General features: G+C 42.3%; 1 protein-coding gene across 3 annotated transcripts in view; it reads left to right on the top strand.

The window, feature by feature from the left end:
* The window catches only part of Dennd5b (DENN domain containing 5B), a 134,740-nt gene extending 129,831 nt beyond the window's left edge, over positions 1–4,909 (top strand). For all 3 annotated transcript variants that reach the window (XM_042274386.2, XM_016005199.3, XM_042274384.2), the window contains one exon: positions 4,511–4,909. In XM_042274386.2, the coding sequence (XP_042130320.1) occupies positions 4,511–4,694 (184 nt within the window). In that variant the 3' untranslated portion in view covers positions 4,695–4,909. The remainder of the gene's footprint in view (positions 1–4,510) is intronic.
* Positions 4,910–22,253: the final 17,344 nt, after the last annotated feature.

Genomic DNA, 22,253 nt, shown 5'->3' with positions numbered 1-22,253 from the left:
TTTCTTCTTTCCAGCTGTTATCATGCATGAGAGTGCTGTGTTCTGGGTACCTTTTTGTTACAGTAGCAACTGATTTACCCATTTCTTAAAAAGATTTCTGTATTTTTATTTTGTGTGTAAATGAGTTACCTTGCTGGGGATGGTTGTTAAGAATGATAAGTGGCACTGGTTACGTGCAGAAGGTCACAAGGCACCAGCCATGACAAAACCCAGTATCAGAGCTTTATTGGGGGGGGGGGGGGGGGACACAAAAGAACCAGGCCTGGGGAGAAGCACGTGCAGAGAGCAGAGAGAGAGAGATAGTGGGGGAGGAGGGGAGAGGAGGGGTCAGTGTCCGGCTTTTTAAGGGTTCCTGTGAACATGCCAGAGCTACACCACACACGGCGCTGATTGCATGGCCATGCTGTGTGCACGTAATCACCAGTGCACACTGGTGATGTAAGGAGCAGAATCCCAACATTGGTGGCTCACACCATTAATCCTGGCACTCAGGAAACGGAGATGTGAAGATCTTTGAGTTCAAGGATAGCCTGGTCCACAAATCAAGTTCCAGGACAACCAGGGTTACAGCAAAGTCCTGTCACTAAAAGCCAAAAATAAATAAACAGATATATGTTCTTTTGCCTACATGTGTGTATGTGCTAAGTGCCTGGTGCCTGCAGAAACCAGAAGAGGGTGCTAGAGTTAGTTGTGAGCACCATGTGAGTCCTGGAAACTGAACCTGGATCCTCTGCAAAAGCAACAAGTGCTGTTAAACACTGAGCGGTCTCCAGCCCCATCTACCTACTTTATAAGTGAAAAAATAGGAAATAGATGAGGCCCAAATACATTAGCAAACTATCCCAAAATCACAGTCAGAAAATAGCCAATCCTCCTGGCACTGGTCTGTAATACCAGCTCTCCAGGAGGCAAAGGCAGACACAAGTTTAGCTATTGCTTTGGCTACAGAGCAAGTTCAAGACCAGACTAGGGAATTTAGTGAGACACTGTCTAAAGATATGAAAAAATGACCAGAGATGGGGCTTCGTGGTAGAGCCCTTAACCAGTGTGTACAAGGACCGAGGTTCAGTCCACAGCATGGGTGGAGGGGCGGGGGAAAAGGGAGGTGTGAAGGAAGAATAAATAAGTTCAGTAAAAATTAAAATAATTTTATTGTTTTTGTTTGTTTTGCTTTATGTTTTTCAAGACAGGGTTTCTCTAGGTAGCCCTAGCTGTCCTAGAACTTGCTTTGTATATCAGGCTAGCCTCAAACTTACAGAGATCTGCCTGCCTCTGCAGAGTGCTGGGTTTTAAGGCATGTGCCACCATTCTTGGCTTAAAATAATTTTAAAAAGAAAGCATTTTTTTGAAAAAAGATATCCTGCGGGAGGAGGTAAGAGAGGGGTATCTGTGGTTGGTATGTAAAATGAACAGAAAATGTCTTGATAATAAAAAAAAATAAAAAATATATCTTTTTTTTTTTTTTTTTTTTTTTTTTTTTTTTTTTTTTTTTTTGGTTTTTTCGAGACAGGGTTTCTTTGTGTAGCTTTGCGCCTTTCCTGAACTCACTTGGTAGACCAGGCTGGCCTCGAACTCACAGAGATCCACCTGCCTCTGCCTCCCGAGTGCTGGGATTAAAGGCGTGCGCCACCACCGCCCGGCCAAAATATATCTTAATATAGATCTTAGACATAAGGATTAGAAGGAAGAGACACACTTAAGTAAAGAAATAAGATAAATACTTGAATATAGAGTATGGGCTCTCTCAAGGGAGAATTGTAGAAAGTGAGATGTGCCCGATATGGGTTTGGGCTTCAGGCTTCTCAAGGAAAAGCTTCAAATAACTGTTTTAGCATTAGCCATATACACCATTTTGGTGGGTCTCAAGTTACATCTCAAAAGGTTTTTAGACGGGCAGTGGTGACACACGCCTTTAATCCCAGCACTCAGGAGGCAGAGGCAGGCGGATCTCTGTGAGTTTGAGGCCAGCCTGGGCTACAGAGTGAGTTCCAGGACAGGCACAAAGGTACACAGAGAAACCCTGCCTTGAAAAACCAAAGAAAAGAAAGTAAGAAATTACTTTCCCCCCCCTTTTTCTCTGTGGTTTTTTTTTTTTTTTTTTTTTTTTTTTTTTTTTTTTTTTTTTTTTTTTTTTTTGTAAAATTGAGATTATAGGGTAGCTCTGGAGATGACCTATATGAAATTACAGTCTGATAAGGTAAAATCAGGAGTCCACTAGGTGTGCAGTAATGGGTTTAAGATATGCCTTTTCCCTATAAATAGGGTTTCTGGCAAGATTCCTAGGATATTGTAGTTTTACAGCTAGAAAAAGAGAAAGGCTTTAAGTGGTTGTTAATTATGCTGGAATTCTTTTTGTTTTGTGTTGTTCTTGTTTTGGTTTGGTTTGGGTTTTTTTTGGTTTTTTGAGACAAGATTTCTCTGTATAGTTCTGACTGCCCTGGAACTTGCTTTGTAGACCAGGCTGGCCTTAAACTCAGAGATTCACCTAAGTCTGCCTCCTGAGTGCTGGAATTAACGGTGTGTGCCATCATGGTGTATGTTTTCTGTTTTTGGGGTTTTCTTAATAGCTTTTTGGTTTTGTTTTGTTTTTTTAAACATTTGTTTATCTGTTTGGTATGTGGATGGGTGTGTCTGTGTTTGTGTGTGTGTGTGTCTGTCTAGGAGACGGGGTGGGGGTAAGGGGTATGTCAGGAATCTATATGGAGGTCAGAGGACAATTTTTGAGAATCCATGTGGGAACCAAGGTTCAATCAGAATTGGCAGCAAGTACCTTTACCCACTGATTGATCTTGCCAGCCCTGATAATTTATTTTTTTAAGTGAACAGTCTTGAAAGTAAATCAGTGGTAGAGTGCTTATCTGAAGTGCGCAAGACCCTGGGTTCTACCCCCAACACCACCAAAAATATTTATAATACTAGTAGTAATATAAGAAAAATTAAAGGAAGCGGGTAGATGGTGGTGCATGTCTTCAATCTCAGCACTTGGGAGGCAGAGGCAGGGGGATCTCTGTGAATTTAAGGTCAGCCTGGTCTGCAGAGTGAGTTCCAAGACAGCCAGGGCTACACAGAGAAATCATGTGTCAGGGGGAAAAAGAAATTAAAGGAAATAAACTAATGAATGTCTACCTTAACTCATTCAGTCATTTAGTATTTCTTTCTTTTCTTTTTTTTTTCTTTTTTTTTTTTTTTCCGTTTCTCTGTGTAGTTTTGATGCCCGTCCCAGATCTCTGTAGCCAGCTCTGCAGACCAGGCTGGCCTCAAAGTCACAGAGATCCGCCTGGCTCTGCCTCCTGAGTGCTGGGATTAAAGGCTTGCGCTACCACCTCCTAGCATGTAGTGTTTCTTTCTCACACCCCCATCCCACACACCCCACACACACACCCAACCCAATCTCTCTGGGTAAATTTGATGCCAAAATGAACTAAAGAAGGAGAGCTTATTTAAAAAAACACACACACACACACACACACACACACAAAAAGAAAGAAACAAAACCAGAAGAGGCAGAGGATGAATTAATGGCTCAGCATAAGTGCCTGCCTCGCCAGCACTTGTTCAGGAAGGGGTTTAAGAGGGACACTGAGATGGAGTACTGGGGAATACTGAGTTAATTAGCAAAGTTATTAACTGAACAATGAAATTAAAAGGATGATGACTACTAATGTGTGGAGAAGATTTTTACTGTAGATATAATGGAGAGAGCAGACAGACAGAAGAATCCAGGCTGAACGTGGCCTGGGGAGATGGCCACAGTTAGGAGCACTCGCTGTTTTTCCAGAGTTCAGGTCCCAGCACCCATGTCAGCCAGCCAGTAACCACCTGTAACCCTGACTCCAGAGGGTGTGACCACTGCTGGCCTCCATAGGCACTGTGTGCACATCCACAAACCTACACAGGCACACAAATATAAGTAAAGTTTCTTAAAAAATAATGAGAAGCAGAAAGTGGGAGATTATTCAGTGTAGCCACGTTGGGAAGAGAGACAGAGATATACTCCTAGTCCATCATAGGGCCCTGACTTGAGAGGAAGGATTGAATAGGAGACAAGAGATCATAACTACAAAGCAGTGCCACCAAGATGTCATCCTACCCATCATTGTCTAAGCTCCAAGTCTGGCCTACAAGGTCACCTGACAAGTTGCCTTTTTTGTTTTTGTTGTGGGTGAGTCTTCCTCTCTCGGCACCCAAAACTTCAGCCTTCTCCCAGGAGAAGATTCCTTGGGGAACTTTTATTTTATTTTATTTTGAGACAGGGTTTCACTGTGTAGCTCTGACTAGCCTGGAACTCATTATATAGACAAGACTGGCCCCAAACTCAGATCTGCCTTCATCTGCTTTCTGAGTGCTTGGACTGAACAGGTGTGTGCACCACAGCTGCTCCTAGGAAAACTCCTAATTTATTGTAGTATGATTGTTTCAATAGGCTGATAATTAAAAGGAAAGACACAAGGGAAGGCCAGTTACAATGTACTCCTTAGAGCTCAGATGCTGTTTCTGTTTGGATCTGTAGGGATCACCTGCTCCCACAGTGGATTCCATTGCTAGCAGAATGTCCTGCCATCACCCGAATGTATGAAGAGAGCGCACTTCTTCGAGACCACATGACTGTCAACTCCCTTATCCGAATTCTGCAGACCATTCAGGATTTCACCATAGTCTTGGAAGGGTCTCTAATCAAAGGAGTAGATGTATAAACCAGCTGACAGAAACTCTTCATCCTACCCCTGGCTCCTGAACCCTCCCCAATCATGGGACCTATTTGGACTGGTCTGACGTTAGTGAGCACTGCCTGGGCAGTACTCTGGAAGCCCAGTTTGAACAATCTCCACTCTGCACACAAGGCAAAGTGCTGTATTGTAGTTCATTTGAACCTGAAATTTAGTATAAAACAGAGTATTTTCATGTGTTAGATGTGTGTAAATATGCTATCTTTAAGAAATTATATTACTCTAATAAGATACTTTTCTTAGATTGAATATTCCTGTGACTTAAAATAAGTAGCTTAAACACATCGGGGGTGGGAGAGTGGTGCTAGTCGGGAAGAGGCCGGCAAATGTGTAAATAGGGCAGCCATGCGTCCTGGAGTTCCATCCTGTGTGTGTGGTGTATACAGCTTTACATACTGTACAGTAGTCCTCATTATACCTTTAAGTTTAAACTGTTTAATTCGTGAATTATGAGTCACTTCTTCAGTTTGGGGAAAGTTTTTCAATTGGTACAAGTAAAAGATAAAATAAGTATTTTAAATACCAGACCTCAGCAGGGCTTGGTGGCTCCCACCTTTAATCCCAGCACTGGGGAGGCAGAGGCAAGTGGATCTTTCTGAGTTGCAGGCCAGACAGAACTACATAGTGAGACCCTGCCTAAGAACACAAGTACACACGTACACACAGCAAATACCAGATCCCAAGAGCTTGGCTAATTGGAAATAAAACACAAGAAGCCCTGAGAAGTGTATTTAAGTGTGGGATTATAGCTTCTTTACTTTGCAAAGATTAGCATAAAGCAGCTTCATTCTTGGGATTGTTATTACTGTCGTGTGAGAGTACCTTGGAGATAATGAATTTCAGTATTAGCCATATAGTCATAATAACTGCAAAAAACAGTTGTTACTCAGTACTTTCAACTTGGCCATCTAAACTCTGTAACCAGAGTTAGACTACCAGCCCTGTCTTTGTTAGGTTCCAGCCACCCCCTCCGCCTGCCCCATCCCCCCTCAGGAAATGGAAGGAATGTGGAAGAAGGGAGGGGTCTCTGTGTGATTTCGAATGCTTTTGTGAAAGTATTTGTTGACCATGATAATGCAAATAACAGAAGCAGAGAGAAAGAATGAAGCCTTTCTGGGTGTTTCAGGGAAATGTAAAGCAATTGGCACAGAGAAGGTAAAAGGCTCTGCTGCAGACTGAGAAGTGAAACTGAAGGAAGAGACGACAATGTAGAAAGACCTGAAGTTAGAACTTTCTAGTTAGATAGTCTATTTTTGTAAGCTAACTAAGTATGTTAGCAATTACATAAGTCTTTATCTTCTGGTAAGTCAGTCGTAGATCTCTAATGAGGCACTGATACCCTGTTAGTAGCAAAATTGCCCCAGCAGACCTCCAGGTTTATTCCCCGTTGTAGCTGAAAGCAGAGCGACAGCCTCTGAGGAGCCTTGTGCGAACTAAGGGTCCTGGGCTCTTGCCAAAAGTGTTGTTTTCCTTATTTACTAGAGGAAGAAACGAATAGATCAGGGGCCTCACCCCCTTGATCAGACACTGTCCAGCCAAGGAGCAGCTCCTGGGAATGTGAAGAAAAGGGAAGGGAAAGCTTTAGAAAATGGTTCCAGATGATCTGGGCAAACCAGAGATTGTTTGCCTAAAATAAAAGTGTGTCTGTAGTAGTGTAAGACTATTCTAGAGGCATAAACCTACTGTGGGAAACATCCAGAAGCTATAAATGGTCCATTCCAGGTTTTTATTGTTCTCTTTGCCATAGGGCCATCGTCCTGACACTGAGCACTGGATAGATTTTAAGTTAGTATGTCACAAATGAGTCATCTAGTACAGCTTCTTCATTTTGTAGGTGGAAACAGAATCAAAGAGACCTTGACAACACTGGGTTTAGAAATTATGCTTTTTACCACACCAGACTGCATGAATCCAACCTTCAAGGCATTGTTACTTAATAGTATTTATTCTTTTGAATCTTCATTTACCTGTACAGATATGAAGCAGTATTCTTGTAATACTTAATAAGGACTGATACTTAAGTTAAATTGTTTTGTTGTTATTTTGTTTTTGTTTGTAAAACAGGATCTCACTGTGTAGCCCTGGTTGGCCTCCATTGGAACTCCGTTTGTAGAGCAGGCTGACCTGGAACTCACAGAGATCTACCTGCCTCTGCCTCCTAAGTGAGCAGATTCAAGTGAGTGCCCTGCCCAACAACTGTTCTTAATCTCTTAGACATTACTTCTGTTGTAAAAACTGGGAGCAGAGTTGCATTCCCACTTATGTTTAAATTGTTACTTAAAAAGTAAAAAAAAAAAAAGTTACCTATAAAGTTTTCTTTAATGTGCTATCATTTGGATGGACTAGTGAAATGACTGATTAAAACTACCGTACATCCTTTCGAAGGCTGGCTTCACCCCTTGGTGTAGCACCTGTTCACACAGCTGGGCTCTTGGGAGCTGTTTGACCGGCCCATAAGCCAATTCCTTTTGAATTTCCCATTGGTGGTAAATCTTTGCCTAAAGACCTTAGGATGTGATAAATGAGAATATTTATTCTTCTAGTAAGTTTGGGGTTAACTATTGCAAATGAAAAGAAGTAAGATTTACATTGTGGCTTCTAACAAACTGAATCAATATGAAAAATGCTTATATAACAACAGAAGCAGATTCCTCAAAACAAATGCACATAACCACCCACGCTGACTTTTGTTAGGACCATACAACAGGCACCTTTCTTGTTGTGCATTTTTGTTAAACTATCACCTCAAAGTAAATGAAAATCAAAACTGTTTCCTTTTTGTGTGTGATTGCCCAAATCATTTTAAAGCAAATACCTGGGACCATAATTAATATTCCACATAAGAACTTTAAAATAACTTGTCTTAAAGTTAAATTGGCAAGGCTGGAGTGATGGCTAGGCAGTAAGAGCACTGCTGACTTGCAGATGACCCAGGTTCAGGTCCCATCTCCCACATGGTGACTTGCAATCATGTGTTACTACAGTTTCAGGGGATCCATGCCTTCTGACCTCTTCAGTCACCCAGTATGGTGAACATACATATATGTGAGCAAAATACTTATAAAATAAAACATTCATAAAATATTTTTTTTTTAATTTGCCCTGGTTGGGGATGTAGTTCAGTGATAGTTAATGTAGCATGTACAAAACCTGGGGTTCTATCCTCAAGCAGGCAAAAATAAATTACCAAAATCTTAACTTCTTCAAAAGCTTATTCTCCAAGTATTTTTCTTGAGTACTAAAACCTCTAATCTCAACCTTTATGTCACCTTGATGGTGGCTTTACAATGGTTTGCATATTATATGTGAAAAATTCTCTATGCTCTAGGAAATGATTCTCTGTGTGAGTAGGAAAAGTAGGCTACCAAGGACAAAGTGGAGCCTCCCAGCCTGACCTTGTTTCCCAATGGGAATGAAAACTTGATAGAGGAAACCTAAAATTTGCAAAGGTTGAATTTCATCTAAAATTCATTTTAAAAGTTTGTACTTACTGTACCTTTTCTAGTTCTGTAGGGTTTATTTAACATGGCATTTTAAGAAATGATTTTAAAGAACTATAACACTATGAAAAATACTAAGTTGCTTCTACTTCTTTTTCTGAGAGTAAGCACATGTGTGTAAATGTAATGAAAAATAGATTGACTATACGTAACACCTCATGTGTAGCATGTGATATCTCTAAAATGTTTTAAAATATGAGGCAGTAGATAGGGAAATCCAAATCCCCAAGAAAATATTTGACAGCATTGGGAATAGAGCTCTTCATAACATGAAATATCTTCTAAGAATAATGGCTTTTCAATAGATTTTTTTATTGGGTAATTGTGAGTATTTTCTGTGAGGTCTACAGAAACTAACCTACCCTTTTCATGGTGTTGAAAGAGCATTCTGAACTTTACTTGTATGTTTCAGTACTAACATACCTTTATTGACTGGCATCAGACTCTCTTCTGCTTTGATAAATACTATTTCCAAGTCTCTGTCTTTTTTGTTTAATGGTTGGTTTGGTTTGGTTTTTTTTTTGTTGTTGTTTTTTTAAGAAAGAGTCTCTCTACATAGCCCTGGCTGTTCTGGAACTCACAATGTTGACCTGGCTGGCCTTGAACTCACAGACATACACCTGCCTCTGCCTCCCAAGGGCTAGGATCAAAGGCGTGCACCACCACACCTGGCAAGCATCTGTGTTTTTAGAAATCGTTGTTCCATATGTAACTGTTTATTGAATTATTAAGCATAACTAGGAGAAAGATGTCCTTTATTTCTATTAAAATACATATACAAATCTGCTGGATCAAACTGAATTTTAAGATTTTTAGAGAGATTTGCTTTTACAGTATGATGAAAGGAATCCAAGGAGGGGCTGGAGTGGAACTCAGTGATCTATATGCTTAGTATACACAAGGCCCTGGGCTTAACACCCTAGCAAAAGAGAACAATAAATCCAAGGATGGTTATACCTTCCCAAATCTGTTGTCTCTTTCAAGGATAAGGTCAAGATTGACTTCAGAAAGACACATTGAAGTATTCATATTTGTATCAGACTGAAAAAAATTCATTAAACTTGCCCCTCTTTGAAAGAGTTCTGTCATATCCTTAGTTATTTAGGAAGGAGCCGTGCTTGGTCCAATTACTTGTAGGTTGGATCCAATGTGTATTTTAAACAAATTTTAATGTGGATAGGAATTGTAAGGTCAAATGAGGATGTAAAACAGAAAAAAAATCTGCTACACTTGAACCACATGTACAGGTACCCTGTGGGGTTTTTTGTTTGTTTTTAATTATTATTATTTCTCTATTTAAATTATATTGTTTTCCTTTGTATTATTAACAATGTATGTCAGAACTGGAATTTTCTCCCCCCTCCCCCACCTGAACATAATATAAAATCTGAAGAGTATTGTGATATTAAGCACTTTAACATATCGAACAAACTGACATGGATTTTTCAGGTTTTGGAGTACATTTAAATATGACTTTTCATGCTTTGTTCTTTACAAATAAAACTGGGGTTGATACTTTGTTGTTTTGTTTCATTATTGGAGGATCTTACTAAAAGTTGGTTGTGAGCTGTAAATGAGCACTTCTCTCCCAGCTGGCAGTTCCCATATAACCACTCAGAGGCTTAATATTAATTAAAAATGCTTGGCCAGTACCTCAGGCATATTACTAACTAGCTCTTACACTTAAATAAACTAATACTTCTTATCTATGTTTAGCCACATGTCTTGGTACCTTTTCTCAGTACAACATTCTCATCTTGCTTCCTCTGCATCTGGCTGGTGACTACTCCCTGACTCCATCCTCCTTCCCATCATTCTCAGTTTGGCTTTCCCGCCTACCTTCCTGCCCAGCTACTGGCCAATCAGCATTTTATTAAACCAGTTCAAGTGACAAATCTTACAGTGTACAAGAGGATTATTCCATAGCAGTGAGCTGCTGTGTGGGTTCTGGGAACCTAAACACAGCTCCTCTGCAAGGGCAACAAGTGCCCCTAACCTTGAGCAGTCTCCAAGCTTTCCCTTTCCTCCTGTTACTTATATCCATTATCCATCCTCTTGCTTTATCCTGTCATAGTTTAAAGTCTAGCTTCTAGGACTATTTTGACTGAGATTCAAACTCTGCTGCTCACCAGCCAAGGCTCTAGAGTTCATCATTTATCTTCCTCTGAAATCAGTCTTCTCATCTTATTATTTGACTCCCCATAGAATAGTAGTGCCTAGAAGGGTGGCCTGTCTTCATTGTTTGTTTACTGTAGTATCTAGTTCTGGGAAGTGGGAACAATGCCTGATTCATAAAAATATAGTTCTGTCAGGTGGGCAAGATGACCCCAGGTAACAACTATTTAAAAAGAACTCTGGTATGCTTAAGAAGTACTTCTGTCAATATCTGCACTGTGTTGTTGTTGGAGGGCTTCTCTCCAGGTTCCACCAAGCCCCACAGTCCCACAATCCACGTATAAAATAATCACTCAGACACTACTATTACTTATAAACTGTATGGCCGTGGCAGGCTTCTTGCTAACTGTTCTTTTATCTTAAATTAACCCATTTTTATAAATCTATACCTTGCCACGTGGCTGGTGGCTTACCCGCGTCTTTACATGCTGCTTGTCCTCGCCATGGCTGCAGTGTCTCTCCCCCTTCTTCCTGTTTCCCCAATTCTCCTCTCCTTGTCCCGTCTATACTTCCTGCCTGGTCCCTGGCCATCAGTGTTTTATTTATATAGAGTGATATCCACAGCACTGTGTATCTTCCATATGCCTAGGTGACCAGATTTACAGTCTCCTGTCTCTATTTAAACTGTTTGAAGTGTAACCTGGAGCCGGTTAAATCTTTAAAAAAAAAAATTTAAGGATGACAGTGTCTGTGGGATACATAAGCCTCTGGCTTAGATAGGTTAGTAAAACCTTTGTTCAACACCAGCTCTTGTTTGGGCCTCAGCCCTGGTGGGCCAGGAGCTTTAGTAAAGAGTGACTTCTCACTAAGAAGCCACATTTTTTTTCTATAACAAAGATCTCAAAAGCCTTTACAAGAAAGTGTGTGTGTGTGTGTGTGTGTGTGTGTGTGTGTGTGTGTGGTGTGAATACATACATGTGCACAGTTCAGAGAATTCATAATGACCAACACTAAACTAGCTTAAAAATACTTTTCTTCTTATTTATTAAATTTGCAGTACTGGGGATCAAACCAGGGTCTCCATGAACATTGGTCACATATTCTGCATAAAATTACAGCCCCAATCCCTGTTATATATACTTAGAATATTTTTAATATTTATTGTGTGTATGTGCACACATGTGCAGGTCAGAGCACAGCTGTAGGGAGTTGGCTCTCCTTCCACCATATGGTTTCTGAGTATCAGACTCAGAGAACTAGACTTGGTAGCAAGTGCCTTGACCTACAGAGTCTTTGTTGTTTTGTTTAGAGACAGGGTCCCACTATGTAATTCTGGCTTTGTCATGGAATTCACTATGTAGACCAGGCTAGCCTCAAACTCAAAGAGATCCTTGTGGTGGTATTGTGTTCACCAAAATATTGTGTACCTTAATAAACTTACCTGGGGTCAGAGAACAGACAAGCCACTAGTTAGTCAGTGATAGCACACGCCTTTAATCCTAGTATTCCAGAGACAGAAATCCCTCTGGATCTCTGTGAGTTCAAGGCCACATTGGAAATAGCCAAGCATGGTGACACGCCTTTAATCCCAGAAAGCCAGCCTTTAATCCCAGGGAGTGGTGGTAGACAGCAGAAAGATATATAAGGCGTGAGGACCAGAAACTAGAGGCATTTGGCTGGTTAAGCATTTGGCTGGTTAAGCATTTGGCCTGGTTAAGCTTTCAGGCTATGGAGCAACACAGTACAGCTGAGATTCATTCTGGATGAGGACACAGAAGCTTCCAGTCTGAGGAAACAGGACCAGCTGAGGAAGTGGCGAGGTGAGATAGCTGTGGTTTGTTCTGTCTCTCTGATCTACCAGCATGAACCCCAATAACTGGCCTCAGGTTTGATTTTATTAATAAGAACTTTTAAGATTCCTGCTACATCTGGCGCCCAACGTTCGTGTTACGAATTCATGAAAAAGCTGTTTGCCTGTGGCCTTGTGAGCCCCAGCTCAGGCCCAAGCTACACTCAGCCGGTTGTGGTGGCGCACGCCGATAGGATTTGCTGAAGGAGACAGAGGCAGGAGGATCTCGAGCTTGAGGCCAGCCTAGGAGGCTTGGGAGAAGCTCGAACGAAGCCACAATCAGTGGTGGGACCATGGAAGCAGTGGCTACTGCTCCACGTTGCCAGCTCCTTCTCATCGTGTTGGTGACTGCGATGATGCTGCTACCTGGGACGAAAGGTTTACTGCTGCTGGTTCAAAGAAGAATTGCCAGGACCATTGTGTTACAAGAAAGCATCGGCAAAGGTCAGTTTGGAAAAATTTGGCAAGACAAATGGTGGGGAGAAATTGTTGTGAAGATTTTCTGTTCTAGGGAAGAATGTTCATGGTTCCGAGAGACAGACATTTATCAGACTGTGATTGCTCCAAACCACAGAGGAGGCACAAAAAAAAAAAAAAAAAAAAAAAAAAAAAAAAGTCTGCAGGAAACCATGACCATGCCTTAACAGTGACTTTGAAATCTTCAAAAAGATGACAGGATCCTACAATGATGATTCCACATGGACTATGATAAAGCCATTAAGCCGATTAACACCATGGAAAAATCGACTTTGGACTACAAACTGGTCAGAACAATTTCAAGAGGGCTAGTTGAGATGATCCAGTCTGACAGACTACTCAAACAAGGACTTGAAACAAGCCCTGAACTTTCCTATTATCCAGAGACTGGACAAATGATATAGGACTTGATGATTAACCCCAAAATTTTCTTTTCAAGGTTCCCTAAAGATATCTTCACCCCTAGAAAGCAAAAAGAAAAAGAGAATATAGATATGAGATAGATCATCGAATCTACTCTGAGAAAAAAGATAAAGAAATAATAGGATAAATAGGTAGATCATTGAATCTACACTGAAGAAAAAGGGGAAGATATAAAAATGACAAAAGGTAGACTACTGAATGTATTATGAAAAGAAAAAAGAGAATATGGCTATGATAAGATAAAAGGGAGATTATGGAATCTACTTTTAAAAAGAAACTACTTTTTTTTAAATAAGATAAGTAATGAAAAATTTTTGGTCTGAGTTTATCAGATGTTACTGGACTGGACATTGTTAATATATATAATGGAGTTTTTTATCTGAATCTGTCAAATGTTAATGGACTAGACATTGTTAATGTAATCTTGACTGTATATTGCATATACTTATTGGATAGTTTTTCTTGTATTAGTTATAAGCTTTTTTAATTTTAGACAAAAAGAGAGGAGATGTGGTGGTATTGTGTTCACCAAAATATTGTGTACCTTAATAAACTTACCTGGGGTCAGAGAACAGACAAGCCACTAGTTAGTCAGTGATAGCACACGCCTTTAATCCTAGTATTCCAGAGACAGAAATCCCTCTGGATCTCTGTGAGTTCAAGGCCACATTGGAAATAGCCAAGCATGGTGACACGCCTTTAATCCCAGAAAGCCAGCCTTTAATCCCAGGGAGTGGTGGTAGACAGCAGAAAGATATATAAGGCGTGAGGACCAGAAACTAGAGGCATTTGGCTGGTTAAGCATTTGGCTGGTTAAGCATTTGGCCTGGTTAAGCATTTGGCCTGGTTAAGCTTTCAGGCTATGGAGCAACACAGTACAGCTGAGATTCATTCTGGATGAGGACACAGAAGCTTCCAGTCTGAGGAAACAGGACCAGCTGAGGAAGTGGCGAGGTGAGATAGCTGTGGTTTGTTCTGTCTCTCTGATCTACCAGCATGAACCCCAATAACTGGCCTCAGGTTTGATTTTATTAATAAGAACTTTTAAGATTCCTGCTACAGATCCTCCTGCTTCTACCTCCCGAATGCTGGGATTAAAGGCGTGTTCCACCATGCCCAGTCTTACCCACTGAGTCTTCTTGTTGTCCTTAATACTTTGTTTTAGATCCAAGCCTTGGTCTGTCACCCAACCTACTCCAGATTATAAGCAGTCATCCTGCCTCATCCTCCCTACTGGCCACTGCACCTGATGAAGGTCCCTTTTATATCCCTGAGTTTAAAGAACACTAGCCTCAAAGACTATTGCTTCAGAGTAGCAAACACAGCAGGTCATAAAGCTTCCCAACCACCTTCATTGCCGGGGTCACAGTCCAAACTGAAACTCAGAATCTGAGCTCCTCTGAAATGCAAATCATACTAACCCCCCTACTTGGGGAGTATATGGCTTATTATTACTTTCTTATAGTGTCTATAGAACCCACCCTATACCTTCACAGGAGCCAGGTACTGAGGAAGACCAGGGCTCGCAGGAGTTCTTTGCCAAAAGAAATCAAGAGAACTGGAGTGGTTCTAGTATCTCTTATACACACACATACCCTTCTAATCTGCCTGCTGAGATTGACTTTTCTCATTTCCCAGCTGGTAATCCAAAACTTCCCGCTGCCAGAATGGCCTTGTTCCTGTCCTCTGCAGTAGGAAAGAGGGATAAATGGGGTGCTGCCTCATGTTGCCTTTGGAAAGGTGGAGAGCTCCAGACTAGGGACTGGCCATGTCACTTTCCTGTTATGGAATAATCTTTTTATATACTGTGAAGATGTGTCTTGCCAAGGTACCTTCTGATTGGTTTAGTAAAAAGGTAAATGGCCATTAGCTGGGCAGGAGGTGTAGGTGGGAGAGCCAGACAGAACTCTGGAAAGAAGAAGGGCAGAATCTCCAGAGACACAGAGCGTCGCTAGCCAGAGACAGCAAGCAAGAAAGCAGCATGGGCAGTACAGAGTAAAGGTAATACAGCCATGAAGTAGAAAGTAAATTAATAGAAATATATAGTGGAACTTTCTTTGTCCCACCAGCCAGCTCCCAAATAACCATATGGAGACTTCTTATTAATTATAAAAGATCGGCCAATAGCTTAGGCTTGTTACTAACTAGCTCTTACAACTTTAATTAACCCATTTTTATCAATCCACATGTTGCCAGATGACTCGTGGTATTTGCCTGCCCTCTTGCATGTCTTGTTCCCTCTCTGTCTGGCAACTCCACTCTTCTTCCCAGAGTTCTCTGTCTGGCTCTCCTGTCTATACCTCTGCCTAGTTATTGACCATTTAGCACTTTAATAAACCAATGAGAGCAATACATCTTCACAGTGTACAAAAAGGTTATTCTACAATAGAAATGGGTAAATTTAAGTTGTAAGAGCTAGTTATTAAGCCTATGGCCGAGCTTTTATAATTAATAAGAAGTCTCCATATGGTTATTTGGGAGTTGGCATACAGGACAGAAAAATCCACCTAAACTTCCCTCAAAGTCTGTGATTCCTCATGCTTTTGTTTTGCCATGAGAAGAATGAAAACGTGGGACTGGAGAGATGGCTCAGTAATTAAGAATGCTTGTTCTTCCTCCAGAGGTCCAGAGTTTGGTTCCCAAAAGAACCCATAGCTGGTGGCTCACAGTCACCTATAACTCCAGCTCCAGGGGCTCTGAACACCCTCTTCTGGCCTCTGCAGGCCCTGTACTCACATGTAGACAGACATATATGCATACACACAAATAAACAAGAATGGGAGCATGTAGGAAGGGTGGTTCAGATCTGTAATTCCATCATTCAGGTGGATGGTTAGGTTGTGAGGCCAGCCTGGGCTCATAGTGAGTTCCCTCCAAGGACATATAGCCAGACTCATAGCCACACACTGTCTGGGGAGGGGGCAGTGGGAGGGGAGACGGCTCAGAGGATGAAGCATTAGCTGCACAGGCCAAAGGATGAGCTTTCAGATCCTCAGTGCTCATGTTGGGTGGGCATGGTAGCCCTCCCTCAGCAGAGATAGGGGAAGCCCTGAGCAAGTTGGCCAGCAAGATCCTGCCTTAATATATAAACGTCATCAAGGATGACTCCTATCAGCTTTTGGCTACACATGCACACCCACACACATGTGAACGTGAATACAAACATTCCATACACACAGAAAAGAAATGGGAACAGTGGAAGCCTTATTCTTGGAATGAAAATGCTATAACTCACCTATGTATCATACCACATAACTAGAAGCACCCAGTAATGACTAGCTTTTTGGTGTTTTACTTTTTTATTTTGTGTGAGTGGTGCTTGGTATCAAGCGTAGGGCCTGTTAGATTTGAGGCAAGTATTACACCAAAGAGCTAACACCCCCGGCCCACACTAGACTATTGCTGAACATAAAATGGCTCTGAAAAGAAAGAGAAATATAATACAAAGGTCTACTGAGGGAAAGAAGAGCAGAAGACAGGATACAGACCGAGCCTGTGCACATGCACACGCACACACTCACACTTTAACTGCCCTTCTGTTCAGATGATTCCTTTATCTTTTTGTGGCCTGATTCTGAAGGGTTTCAGCTACCTCTCTCTTGAACTGAGGTTTAAGATTCCTCCGCTCACACGTAGTTAATCACACAGACTCCAAGTTACTAGACTAAAAAAGACCTCAAAGATTCGGCTGATCCCTTCTTTCATGAATCTGATTAAAAACAGCCCTGAGGTAGTGGAGCAACTTCCCTGGACTAGAAACCATCCTGGCCTGGTCTTTCCGTTGGTGTCGGGTTACTTCAGGGGCTTAAGATGTGCGTTTAACAGCAAGGGAGAGGTCACACCAGGATCCTTTGAGGAGAAATTCTTTTGACTTGGTAACTGTTGATGGCAGAAAGATGAGGTTGAGGTTGATTCTGTGTGTCACCTGTACCAGACCCCAGAAATAATGTGAGCAAACTTAGATTTCTCTAGCAGACCTTGTATTTTAGTGACTTCATTTTCCAGGGGACTGGGGACTTACCTGTTTTGTTCATCCAGGTGCCCAGTGCAGGGTAGACACTTAAATCCTTGCTACACCCCATTCCATTTTAAAGAGTAGAAGGGGGTTGGTTGTGAGTGACACTTAATCCTTTCCCAGTTATGCCTCTGCAGTGAATACCCCTGCTCATAAATACTTGGCTGCATCTTTTGGTTATTTCCTTGGGATATGTTCATAGAAGTGGGATTACCTAAGTTGAAAAGTGTGCATTTCTTTAAGTACTATTCAGAGCCCTTTCAGCAGTGTGAAAGTGAGTCACTTTCCCAGAGTGTTGTTGGCCTCAATATCTATCTATCATCTATCTATCTATCTGTCTGTCTGTCTGTCTGTCTGTCTATCTATCTATCTATCTATCTATTCATTCCTGTAGTCCTCCTGATTAAAAAATGTTTATTTTTATCTCTCTAAGGATTAATTAGATTGAGATTAAGTTTATTTTGAAGAAATACTCTATAAGTTGTCTGTAGAAATCCTGAGGGAATTAGAGATCAGTGAAACCCCTCTGCCCAGCAAGGTGAAGTCAAAGGTCTTCTCTCTTGTGAATAGCCTTGACTGAGCCCACTGGTGTCAGATAAGCATCACAACCTTATTGGAAAAACTTCCCCTGCGTAAGCCACCAGGAGTTGAGGTGTGCTGGCTTCCTTGTATCTATCTTCATGGCCTAGTGGAGATCGAATTTTATATAAGACATTAAAAAAGAGATAAATATCTTGTAAGATTGCAAGGAAAGGGCCAAACTGGTGAAAGAACTTCAACTTAGTCTTAGAAGAGGTAGAATGAGTGGAGAATTGTGAATGTTGTTTCCATGAGACTGGGACTACAGAGGCTGCTGTTTGGTTTTGGCCCTTTCCTGGCTGTACATTCTACCCAAGAAGCTGGGAAGAGCTTTTAACGGCCAAGGACAAAGAAGAGTACAGACACTCGTTGGCACATGCCCAAAGGAGTCAACCTCCTACCCCTCAGACTCTTGGTCAGCCATGTTCATTGCTGCTCTATGCACAATAGCTAGGAAGAGAAAACAGCCTAAATGTCCTTCAACCAACAAATGGACAATGGAAGTATGTTACATAAGGAATATAATTCAGCTGTAAAGAAAAATGAAATCATGAAAGTTACAGGTTAATGAATGAAACTAGAAAAGATCTTATCACGTGAGGTACCCAGACCCAGAAAGACAAACGTCAAATGTTCTCACTCATCTGAAGCTCCCAGCTCCAAATCTTCAGGTGTCTGGGAGTAACAGCAGAAACTGGGAGAGTGAAAAGGGACCAGTGCTGGGAAGTGTGTTTGGGAATCAGTGATCTGGTCAGGGAGGTGGCAAAGGGGAGGCTCTTTAGGGAGGGAGAGAGGGAGGAAAATGCAGAAGGAGGGAGGAGACAAAATAATAGTAAGGCTACTTGAAAATATCATGAGGAATCATACTGTTAACTATCTAAAAAAAATTATAATGTGTGTAATTCTGTGTATAAATATATATTTTAAATGAACTTTTCTCATCTGGGCTGACCCTGTTCCCCTAAGAGCCAAAGACTACCTGATAAACCCAGATATGACAAGTTTTCTTTTGAGGTGTTATTCCCTTCAATCTATTCTCTCCAAAGTAGTATAATCTTTCTTTTCTTTTCTTTTTCTTTTTTGTTTGTATAAGGATTCTGTCCTTAATTATGTCATCAGCCTGCTCCGGCATCCCAGTCTAAAAAGCAGGTGGGCCCTCTGTGCGTCCCTCTCTTTCCTTCCCGATCCTTCCTTCCGTCTGTCCTTCCCCCCCCCACCCCCCATAAAGCTCTAAAAAGATAACCATGGCTGTGATTCTTCCGATCAGCACTCTCCTCCCCTGGCATGGCCTCCACGAGCTGGTTAACCAATAGTTTGTTTTTGTTTGTTTTTTGTTTTTGTTTTTGACACAGGGTTTCACTTTGTAGACGAGGCTGGCTTCAAACTCACAGAGATCCACCTGCCTCTGCCTCAGTTTGCCCAGTACTGCCGGGATTCCAGGCGTGTGTCATCATGTCCACCCCAGTTTACTATTTTAAAGGCCACCAGGATGAAGTTCTCCTTCTTTACAAGGTCTGGCTCTGCATAGCTCGGCTGTATGTACCCCACCATCTCTGCGTGTGGGTACCTCTCCACTCAGCATACTGAATTATGCCTGTGTTCACTGCCCTAGCCATTCTTAGTTCCTGCCCTCTTCCTGCTTGGTTAACCCTGTCACTCCCAGGACAACCTTCAGCCTCCCAAGTCATTCATGTGGGCCCTGTGATTCCTCCAGGGTTCCTGCTCCTGCATAATATCCCTCCCTCCAGCGCGCTGTTTCTGGGTGCAGTTCTGAATAACAGAATACAGAAGCAGTAATGGGATGTGAACTCCAAGGCTGGGTTATCTGGGAACTGTAGCTTTTTTCTTTCTGCTCTCCCTTGGCAACATAGCATTTGCCTATGAGCGGTGGAGAGAGGCCTGCAGGGCTCAGGGAGAGGAATTCCAGCACCATTCCTGGGAGTGGGCCTGGAATGGGGTCTTTCTCTGCGGAGGGGTATCCCCACAGGCAGCATAGTTGCTGCTTAGGAAAGATCAGCCAGGCAGTGCCCAACCAAGCAAACCTGATCTCCTAAATCTGGTCTGTTTGGGAAGTTAATTACACAATAACAGATATCCACAGAACCCATGCCTGCCTCCACACCAGATTCACCGTCCTGAGTTTTAGGGCCAAATGTATGCATCTTCCATCTCTAGACGTGGCCTTTCCTATAAGTGCCCAGTGCCCAGTCCATACCCAGGTTTCCAGATTGTGGCACTGTAGTGAGCGGGAAGAAGTTGACACGATTCTCCCCAGGCCCATTAACCCTTGTCCTGGGACACATGGATCCACTTAATGACAACAGGCTCTCGCACAGCCACTAGAGGCATACAGACTCTGACTTTCTGAATGGAGGTGGGGAGGGCGCCTTCCAGGGTGGTACAGGAGCGTTGAGCTCCTTGAGTGCGTGTGGTCCCTGCAAAAGCGAAACTGGAAAGTGGAGCCTCGGTGTCTTCTTGCAGCTTTCACTTCCTGGAGCTTGCATAACAGGGCCGCCACCCCAACCCCTGCCACACACACTAAGGGCCCAAGGGCACCAAGGCCTGGCCTGGCCTGTCTGTCTCCCGGGCTGCTGGGCTAGAATGCAGTGGTCGCTGAGCTCTAGAGGACAGAAAAGCAGTCCCACTGTGCTGTTTGCACCCAGGTGTCCTGGGTCCTGCTGGCACTCCTGTAATGTCTGATGCACTGAGGTTGTGTGTGTAGACTGTGCTACACATTCATGGCTGAATTTTTACAAAAGGGAGTGGGTTGGAGGGAGAGAATTATCCTGAATTCCACTTTTGCCACTTACGATATGGCCTGACCCGACCATCCTAAACCTTTCATTCTCTGGGTTGGCTGGGAAGCTGTTTTCCAAGGTTGTTATGAAACAAAATTAAACCACGGGTACAACATTGCAAGGTATGAAAATTCTTGGGTATTTTAGAAGGAGCTTAACAATCCTAATATTTTTCCATTGGCAATGTAAGAAACAAAAGAAGTTTTGAGGTTTGTTGTTGTTATTTGTTTGTTTTCTAATACTGGGACTCAGACCCAAGGCCCTCCCAATGCCAGGCCAGTTCTTACTGCTGAGTGAAACTACCTAGTTGACAAGGTGCCATATTTTGTTTTTTTTGGTATACTGGGAAAGCTTGAAGGTAATGGTAATGTCATTAAGAGACTTTTGTGTTTATTTTGTTGGTTTTCTTTCTTCTTCTTTTTTTTTTTTTTGTTTGTTTGTTTGTTTTTCGAGACAGGGTTTCTCTGTGTAGCTTTGGTACCTGTCCTGGATCTCGCTCTGTAGACCAGGCTGGCCTTGAACTCACAGAGATCCACCTGGCTCTGCCTCTTAGGAGGGATTAAAGGCATGTGCCACTGCTGACTGTCCAGTTGTTTCATTTTCTGAAACAGGGTCTTGCTATATAGCCTAGGCTAGCTTAAATTTATAATGTAGCCCGATGGGCCTCACATTCCTGCTTTAGCCTTGTGAATAGCGGGCTAGTGGGCATGTACCGCCATACTTCCTGATTTTGTTTTTTATTTCTTGTTTGTTTTGGTACAGATGGTCAAACCAGAGCTCTGCTCCCATCAGGCAAGTGCTCTGCCATAGCCCTGTTTTGTGAGCTTTTCAGCCGCTCAGCCCTGCTGTCTTAGGTTATTGCTGTAAACCGGCTTTTACTGCCAGAAGAATAGATGTGCCTGAACCTGCCCGACTCTCAGGAGGTGAGGTATTTCTCCTGTTTGCAGTCACATCTCCGCACCTTTGCTCTCACTTCCATCCTGGCACAGATGGAAGTGGCCACTGCACGTCCGGAAGCACAGGAAGTACAGTGGTGGTGTTCTAAGTCCCTCCTGCCAGTGTCCACAGACAGACAGACTCTTGGACCACACCAGCTGACCCACATGCATCATTCCATTTTCGAGTCAACAAACCTGTCTTCATATGCTAAATGCATCTGAGTGTCTGTTTATTATTCAGATTAGAACTGGTAGAGAAGATCATTGATTCCAGTTTTTTGTTTTTTGTTTTTTTCAAATCAGTCACATTTATCACCTGACAGTGTTTAGCTGCCGAGTCCTAAGCATGATCAGAAAAGGATCCAAACACGTTACATGGAAGGACTGGGAATGTGACTCAGTTGGCAGAACGCTAGTCTTGCACACACGAAGCCCTGTGCTCAGTCTATAGCATAACACAGAATAAACTGGAGGTAGTACATCTCTCGTCTCGGGGATCGGAAACTGAAGGTCATCCTAGGCTGCATCGTAAGTTCCAGGCCAGTCTGGGATACCTGAGGCCCTATGATTAAGAGCATTGGCTGCTCTTCCAGAGGACCCAGGTTCAATTCCCAGCATCCCCATGGCAGGTCACAACTGTCTGTAACTTCAATCCCAGGGGATCTGACATCCTCACACAGACATACATGCAGGCAAAACACTAGTGCATATAAAATAAATAAAATCATTAAAAAAAAAAAAAGTCGGACAGTGGTGATTGATAAGTCTTTGCGCCCTGAAGGCTTCTCCTTCATGTGGTCAATTTTTGAGAAGGTTCCATGGGGTGCTGAGA

Source organism: Peromyscus maniculatus, chromosome 3 (assembly GCF_049852395.1).
Source record: "Peromyscus maniculatus bairdii isolate BWxNUB_F1_BW_parent chromosome 3, HU_Pman_BW_mat_3.1, whole genome shotgun sequence".
Lineage (NCBI taxonomy): Eukaryota > Metazoa > Chordata > Mammalia > Rodentia > Cricetidae > Peromyscus > Peromyscus maniculatus.
Note: the sequence above shows the minus strand (reverse complement) of the source record. Positions and strands in the feature narration are given on the sequence as shown.